The following is an 8,503-nucleotide window of genomic DNA, read 5'->3' on the forward strand; positions in this document are numbered from 1 at the left end:
AGCCATATGTGCTGCAGTTATATCCAGATAGATTTTCTACAGGTTGAAGAATGATGCATTATATAGATTCCTTACTGATAAATGTTACTAGTACAGGTTTGTAAGGCAGTCACCACAGAGCAGGGTCTGTCCATCCCTCATAACAAGGCGCAGAGATGGAAGCCATTATATTAGCTCAGTGATGTTCTTGCAGCATTGTCAGCACTGGCATCTTCATTCTGCTGTACAGTAAAATTATAACAGTCTCCCTGCTTCTCACTCTTGTCTCTGTCAACCCCGACCAAGGTCTGCACTTACAAATACCCAAGTGCAGCACCAGATACCTCCACAGCAGCATCAAGCAAATACTGTGTTATAGTCTAAATAAACCCAAGAAATGATAAATAATAAGGACTCAAGAGGTTATACTAACATTTTGCCAGAAAAGTAATAATATTCCTCTTACCCTGGGTTCACATCACGTTTTATGTATACGGTCAGCATATGTGTCGGGAATGCTCCCAATGAGTACGCTGTGCATATACATTGACATATAGTGGAATACTGAGGCATAATTGTATGTGCTCAAAACGGTTTGGTTTGTTTTCCATCTGGATGCCTCCTGCTGAGCGACATTTGCATTCAGCAGAGACAATAGAAGGCTATGTTTGGAGAGTGACATTACTGTGGAAACCCCCCCTACATCGGCAGCAAAATATGATGTGAACTCAACCTTACAAATTTTTGTGCTGAAAAACTAGGCTTTTACTCGAGTATATATGGTAAATAGCTCCTAAGCTTATATGGTGTTAATAAACAGCTAATTATTACTCAGTGTGTTCATTACAGCCACAGCAGGCTCTGGCGGAGGCCGCTGACCTCTCCCCAGAGCAGATAATATCAGCCCCCTGTCAGAGTTAAGAATCATCCTTTCAATGTGACAGCGCATGCCAATGGCTCACTGTGCATGTGCACACAGTGTCATGGAGGTGGGCAGAGCTTCTCACTGCCAAAGCTCCGGGCCGTTATGTAAGGTCATGTGATAGATACACTGAATGGCTATGCTGTGGTCACACGACTTTACATGGAGCTGCAGCAGTGAAGAGACATGAAGAGGCTCCAGCTCGTGGCCTGGCAGAGGGGAGAAAAGTCCCATGGGAATATATCCACAAGGGGCTTTTATGAAGGGGTAAAACTATCTGTGCAGGAATTATAGACGCTTGTGAAGGTATTTAAGCAATCTCTGCTGGTTGCTGTGTTATTTGTAATATGAACATTGGTAATATTTTAGTCCAGGCTGCAAGGATTAGATAAATGTCCTGCAATACATTACAGACTTACTGCATCCCTAAGACAAGTAAAATTCTTGTGCCATAAATATCAAATAGTAGATTCTGTCTATCACAGTTTTGATTCACCAATATTCAACAGCATTCAATTCATTGTCTGCAGTTACTATTGGTAGGAGCTGCTACCTATTATTTGAGACTTTCAACTGTGTAAGGAAAAATAAATATACAATGCTGGCAACTAGAAGCCTAAACAAATACTCACCCAGAAAGCACCGCAAACTGCCCCTGACAATCCACTGACATCGCAGTTGCCTAGAAAGAACCATGGAGAAAGTTTAATCTTCTTCATAATAGAAGGGGTTTTCCTACCAATAACACAGGCCACTCTGTTTCAAACTACAAGCACCATCTATGACCACAAGAATAAGGGTCCCAAGTAGCCCTTATAGAAACAATTAATAGTCCCATAGAAGCGAATGGCGTGGTAGTCACACATATGCACCATCAAATCTTTAACCTGGCACTTAGGAATGGCACATCAAAACAGTTGGTGCTTTTTCCCAATTACATGCGTTTAAGCGGAAACGCACATGCGATTGGCACAAGCCCAATTGTGTTTTAATTGTGTTTCAAAATGCAACTGAAATACAACATGTGAAAGTGACTTCAGGCTACTATGCAGTGGGGAGTCCGACACCTGCTATCATATATACACATATATGTAAGAGAACATGCTAAAAGGATCTTTTTTTACACACTGGAGGAATACAGATCAGGATTCATATAAATCAAGGACACAGGGTGAATTAACCATGTGCCAGCAAATGATGGAAAGCACACCCTTCCTGCCTCAGCGGATATTTGGATGGTTTGGATCTCTTAATGTATCCGGCGGGAGGTTGTGCTCCCGGGCAGTTTTGTGTAAAAACAGTGACAAACGTTAATAGTGTTGGGCAGTTTTATGTATCTGATGATGTGTCTTGGACATTGGTAAACATTAATGTTTGTTTGTTTGTTTTTTTTTACTGAGGCCACGCAAAGATGATATTTAGGTAGGTTTAGGACCATAAGGACCAGTTGTTGGTTTAGGGTATAAAATCCACTTGATGGGTCTTATTTAATGGTCCTCTGAAATCACTGCACATTTACAATCATCTGTAATACATCAGTTACTATCATTTGGTGACAGAAACAAAACACAGGTGTGAACTGGGCATAAAGTTTGAGACTAAATGTTCCTCAGGTCCTGCTGGCTGCCATTATAAATGCTCGCCCTCTATTAGAGACATTGAAAACCACATTGGACTGTGACAGCACTGCCTATTGCTGAACAGTCATGTGTCATTCTGAATTTTCACTTTTACAGATCTCCCATAAGTAGCATAGTATTAGCCAAAGCTCATTGACATGCTGGGACTTCCACTTCTTCAGCTTCTGCAGCGATTCTCTGTATTTGCACTCCCCGTCTAGCAGGATCATTGACCTAGGCATCGTACTACACATGCGCAGTTACACTTTATGTTATTCCTGCACTTGTCAATAACGAACACTCCTAACTACCGAGCAATGTCCTCGGGTGAGGCTCAGAGAGGAGCTTATGCATTCCTCACCCTCCACTGACCTGCGAGTCTCGGAATTCCACCACTACGTTCTCGCTGCTCCAGTGAGCCGCCATCTTCCCGTTCCCAGCGGCCACCAGCAGCAGCAACAACAACAACAAACGTCTTGCGTCACTCCGTTGCGGTCACCTAGCAGCCACGGCACGCGGCGCAGGGTGTGATGGGAAATGTAGTTTCCGACCTCTGACTCTGCTAGCCAGTGCTACTGCTAGAAGTCAGGAGAGAGCGAGAAGTTGGTGATATTTCTGACAGGAATTGAGTTATGAGAAGTAAGTCCTCCCCATGAAGTCCGTTTTGTAGTCCGTTCAGAACTCAGCAGGCACGATGGATTGGGGAACAGTGGAGGCAGAGCTAGCGAATGAGTAGAGGCTAAACCCCCTATCTATAACACTGCTAGAGAGCAGAAGAAGAGAAGGCAGCAGCACATCGGGGGCTTTAATCACCTTCCCCTTCCTCTACTGCTGTCGGGTCCTAGAAGAGGGGGAGCGTTCACAGCACAAGCTACTTATCAAATCCACTTCCCTTTCTGTCCTATGTTACTCTCCTCGCAGGTGTCCTGTGTATGGATATGTATACTGTAAATAAATGATGTGTTTATGTATGTGTATATAGATATATAGGTGTGTATATATGTTTAAACTGGAAGTTTGAGTGGAAGTGTGTGTTTATGCATGGTTTATGCAAATGTCAATACTCACATTTGTGAATGTGTAAATCTCCAAATACCAAATGTAACAAGAGGATTAAAACTTAACTTTTACTTATTAAATTTAAAAAATAATTCTAATAAAATACAACTAATGCTGGCAGTATATTAATAAAACAATAAAAAACGCTCCTGAATAGAGATGAGCGAACATACTCGTCCGAGCTTGATGCTCGTTCGAGCATTAGCGTACTCGAAACTGCTCGTTGCTCGGACGAATACTTCGCCCGCTCGAGAAAATGGCAGCTCCCGCCGTTTTGCTTTTTGGCGGCCAGAAACAGAGCCAATCACAAGCCAGGAGACTCTGCACTCCACCCAGCATGACGTGGTACCCTTACACGTCGATAGCAGTGGTTGGCTGGCCAGATCAGGTGACCCTGGGATAGACTAGCCGCTGCCCGCGCTGCTCGGATCATTCTGTGTCTGGATGCCGCTAGGGAGAGAGCTGCTGCTGGTCAGGGTTAGCGTTAGTGTGCAGGTAGATTACTGTTAGGCAGGAGTGATTCTCCAAGAACCCGACAGCCCTTCTTAGGGCTACAATAACGTTATACTTTTTTTTTTTTTGTTTGCTTGTGGCTGGGCTTGCTGGCACTAGTAGTGCAGCTAGTACCATATTGTGAGGAATTTGCAGGGGGACTTGCTACCGTTGTGTTTAGCACTTAGTGACACACATATCCACCTCAAACACCAAAGTGGGAAAATTTATTAGGGGTTTGATTTCAATTAGGCACAGTCTGCCAGTTTCTTTTTATTTTACGTTTATTTTTTCATAACTCAGCGTCATCTCATCAGTGTGCTTTCATACTTGGCTAGAAAATAGCCAAAGGAGAATCCAAACGGCTTACTTACGCCTACAATAGCGTTATATATATTTTATTTCTGGTTGATCTGCTGGTGGCTGTCCTTGCTGCAGTGCATATACTAGCCAATTGTGAGGAATTTGGAGTGAGACTTGCGACCGCTGTGTTTAGCGCTTAGTGACGCACATATCCATCGCAAAGACCGAAGTGGGAAAATTTATTAGGGGTTGGATTTCAATTAGGCACAGTCTGCCATTTCCTTTTTATTTTACGTTTATTTTTTCATAACTCAGCGTCATCTCATCAGTGTGCTTTCATACTTGGCTAGAAAATAGCCAAAGGAGAATCCAAACGGCTTACTTACGCCTACAATAGCGTTATATATATTTTATTTCTGGTTGATCTGCTGGTGGCTGTCCTTGCTGCAGTGCATATACTAGCCAATTGTGAGGAATTTGGAGTGAGACTTGCGACCGCTGTGTTTAGCGCTTAGTGACGCACATATCCATCGCAAAGACCGAAGTGGGATAATTTATTAGGGGTTGGATTTCAATTAGGCACAGTCTGCCATTTACTTTTTATTTTACGTTTATTTTTTCATAACTCAGCGTCATCTCATCTGGCATAGCAGTGTGCTTTCATAGTTGGCTAGAAAATAGCCATAGCAATAGGATAGCATCGTTTGGTTTTAAAAACTAAAAAACACAAAAAAAAAAAAAAACACAAAAAAAGTAAAAAAAAAATTAAAGTTATAACTTTCATTTTCAAAATGTTTAACCCGAGGGCTAGGGGTAGAGGACGAGGGCGGGGACGTGGGCGTCCAACTACTGCAGGGGTCAGAGGCCGTGGTCCTGGGCGGGGTGAGACACCACCTGCTGATGAGGGAGCAGGGGAACGCCGCAGAGCTACACTCCCTAGGTTCATGTCTCAAGTTACTGGGACTCGTGGTAGAGCACTGTTGAGGCCAGAACAGTGCGAACAGGTGATGTCGTGGATTGCCGACAATGCTTCGAGCAATTTGTCCACCAGTCAGTCTTCCACGCAGTCCACCCATGTCACCGAAATCGGCACTCCTCCAGCTCCTGCACCTCAGCCTCCTCCCCCCCAGTCTGCCCCCTCCCAGGAAAATTTGGCATTTGAACCGGCATACTCTGAGGAACTGTTTTCTGGACCCTTCCCACAGTCACAAACCACTTGTCCGGTTGCTGCTGAGCAATTTTCCGATGCCCAGGTTTTCCACCAGTCGCAGTCTGTGGGTGATGATGACCTTCTTGACGTAGTGGCAGAAGTGTGTAAAGAGGTGTCCGACGATGAGGAGACACGGTTGTCAGACAGTGGTGAAGTTGTTGTCAGGGCAGGAAGTCCGAGGGGGGAGCAGACTGAGGGATCGGAGGATGATGAGGTGACAGACCCAAGCTGGGTTGAGAGGCCGGGTGAACACAGTGCTTCTGAGACGGAGGAGAGTCCTATAGCAGAACAGGTTGGAAGAGGCAGTGGTGGGGCCAGACGGAGAGGCAGGGCCAGAGCAGGTGCATCAGCGCCAAATGTGTCACGTAGTGAAGCTCCCGTGGCGAGGGCTCCCGCGGCGAGGGCTAGATTTTCAGAAGTCTGGAGGTTCTTTAAGGAAACACCGGATGACCGACGGACTGTGGTGTGCAACCTTTGCCAAACCAGGATCAGCAGGGGTTCCACCACTACTAGCTTAACTACCACCAGTATGCGCAGGCATATGAATGCTAAACACCCGAATCAGTGACACCAAACCCGTTCACCTCCGGCCGTGCACACCACTGCTCCTTCCCCTGTGTCAGCTGATAGTCAGCCCCCTGCCCAGGACCCTGGCACAAAAACCCCATCGTTGCCTCCACGATCCTCCACAGCATCCACCAGCGTTCAGCTCTCCATACCCCAGACGCTGGAGCGGAAAAGAAAATATAGTGCAACCCACCCGCACGCCCAAGCCCTTAATGTCCACATCTCCAGATTGCTCCAGATCCCTATAGGCTAGTAGAGACCGAGGCCTTTCGCAACCTCATGGCGGCGGCCGCCCCTCGGTATTCGGTCCCCAGCCGCCACTACTTTTCCCGATGTGCCGTCCCAGCCCTGCACCAGCACGTGTCAGACAACATCATCCGTGCCCTGACCAACGCCGTTTCTGACAAGGTCCACCTGACCACGGACACGTGGACGAGTGCTGCCGGGCAGGGCCACTATATATCGCTGACGGCACATTGGGTTAACTTGGTGGAGGCTGGGACCGAGTCTGACCCTGGGGCTGGTCATATACTGCCGACGCCGAGGATTGCGGGGCCTACCTCGGTCCAGGTCTCAAAGGCCTACTATGCCTCCTCCTCCTCCCACCCCTCCTCCACCTCCTCCTCCGAACTACCATCCGTGGGCATGGCGCCATCAGTCGCTAGCTCTAGGCACAGCAGCAGTGCCGTCGCTAAGCGACAGCAGGCGGTGCTCAAACTGCTGAGCCTAGGCGATAAAAGGCACACCGCCCAAGAACTATTACAGGGCATCACGGCGCAGACTGATCTGTGGCTGGCACCGCTGAACCTGAAGCCAGGTATGGTTGTGTGTGACAACGGCCGTAACCTGGTGGCGGCTCTGCAACTCGGCAGACTGACACATGTGCCATGCCTGGCCCATGTGTTAAATCTGATAGTTCAGCGTTTCCTCAAGACATACCCCAATCTGTCAGATTTGCTCACGAAGGTGCGCCGCATCTGTGCGCATTTCAGGAAGTCCAGCACAGATGCTGCCACTCTCAGGGCAGCGCAGCGCCGCCTCCAACTGCCCGCTCACCGACTGTTGTGCCCACGAGGTGGAATTCAACATTAACCATGTTATCCAGAGTTTACCAGCAGCGCAGAGCGATTGTAGACTTCCAGATGTCAACTTCCACCAGAACTGGTAGTCAGGTCAGTCAGCTTCCTCAAGTCTACAATGAGGAGTGGACGTGGATGTCTGATATCTGTCAGGTGCTGAGTAACTTTGAGGAGTCAACACAGATGGTCAGTGGTGATGCCGCCATCATCAGCCTCAACATCCCGCTGCTTGGCCTGTTGAAAAACTCTCTGGTCAGCATGAAGTCGGAAGCTTTGCGCTCGTCACAAGAGACGGGGGAAGAAGATTCCCTTGTTGATAGCCAAAGCACCCTGAGGTCTGTTTCTCAGCGCATATCGGAGGAGGTGGAGGAGGATGAGGAGGAAGAGGAGGAGAATGTTGGCGAGACAGAAGAGGGGACCATTGTTCAGTCCTTCACTGTTCAGCGTGTATGGGCAGAAGAAGAGGAGTTGGAGGAGTTGGAGGAGGAGGAAATGAACAGTCAGGCCAGTGAGGGGAGTGAATTCTTGCGCGTTGGGACTCTGGCGCATATGGCAGATTTCATGCTAGGCTGCCTATCCCGTGACCCTCGCGTTCAAAGAATTTATTCCAGCACCGATTACTGGGTATTCACTCTCCTGGACCCACGGTACAAGCAAAATCTTTCCACTCTCATCCCTGGAGGAAAGGAGTGTGAGAATGCATGAATACCAGCAGGCCCTGGTGCACAAGCTGAAACAGTATTTCCCTTCTGACAGCGCTAGCGGCAGAGTGCGTAGTTCTGCGGGACAAGTAGCGAGGGAGAGTAGGCGAGCAGGCAGCTTGTCCAGCACTGGCAAGGGTACGCTTTACATGGCTTTTGCCAGCTTTATGTCACCCCAGCAAGACACTGTCACCTGTCCCCAGTCTCGGCAGAGTAGGGCTGATCTTTACAGAAACATGGTGAGGGAGTACGTAGCTGACCATACCATCGTCCTAAATGATCACACAGCTCCCTACAACTCCTGGCTTTCAAAGCTGGACATGTGGCACGAACTGGCGCTGTACGCCTTGGAGGTTCTTGCCTGCCCTGCCGCTAGCGTCTTGTCCTAGCGGGTTTTCAGTGCAGCTGGTGGCATCATCACCGATAAGCGTACACGCCTGTCGACTGACAGCGCTGACAGGCTGACGCTTATTAAGATGAATAAAGCCTGGATTTCTCATAATTTCCAATCTCCACCAGGTGCCCACTGGCTCTAGCTATAGTACTTTATGCATTTAATTTTTCTGGAGGGC

General features: G+C 47.7%; 1 protein-coding gene across 3 annotated transcripts in view; it reads right to left on the reverse strand.

Annotated features, from left to right (window-relative positions):
- The window catches only part of WDR59 (WD repeat domain 59), a 51,020-nt gene extending 47,944 nt beyond the window's left edge, over positions 1 to 3,076 (reverse strand). The window contains exons 1-2 of one of the 3 annotated variants that reach the window (XM_072117131.1): positions 2,893 to 3,076; positions 1,534 to 1,583 (exon numbers count right to left, since the gene is read on the reverse strand). In XM_072117131.1, the coding sequence (XP_071973232.1) occupies positions 1,534 to 1,583; positions 2,893 to 2,946 (104 nt within the window). In that variant the 5' untranslated portion in view covers positions 2,947 to 3,076. The remainder of the gene's footprint in view (positions 1 to 1,533; positions 1,584 to 2,892) is intronic. The other 2 variants (XM_072117130.1, XM_072117132.1) reach the window with 2 other exon arrangements.
- Between the last annotated feature and the right edge of the window lie 5,427 nt (positions 3,077 to 8,503).

The sequence above is a fragment of the Engystomops pustulosus genome, chromosome 7 (assembly GCF_040894005.1).
Source record: "Engystomops pustulosus chromosome 7, aEngPut4.maternal, whole genome shotgun sequence".
Lineage (NCBI taxonomy): Eukaryota > Metazoa > Chordata > Amphibia > Anura > Leptodactylidae > Engystomops > Engystomops pustulosus.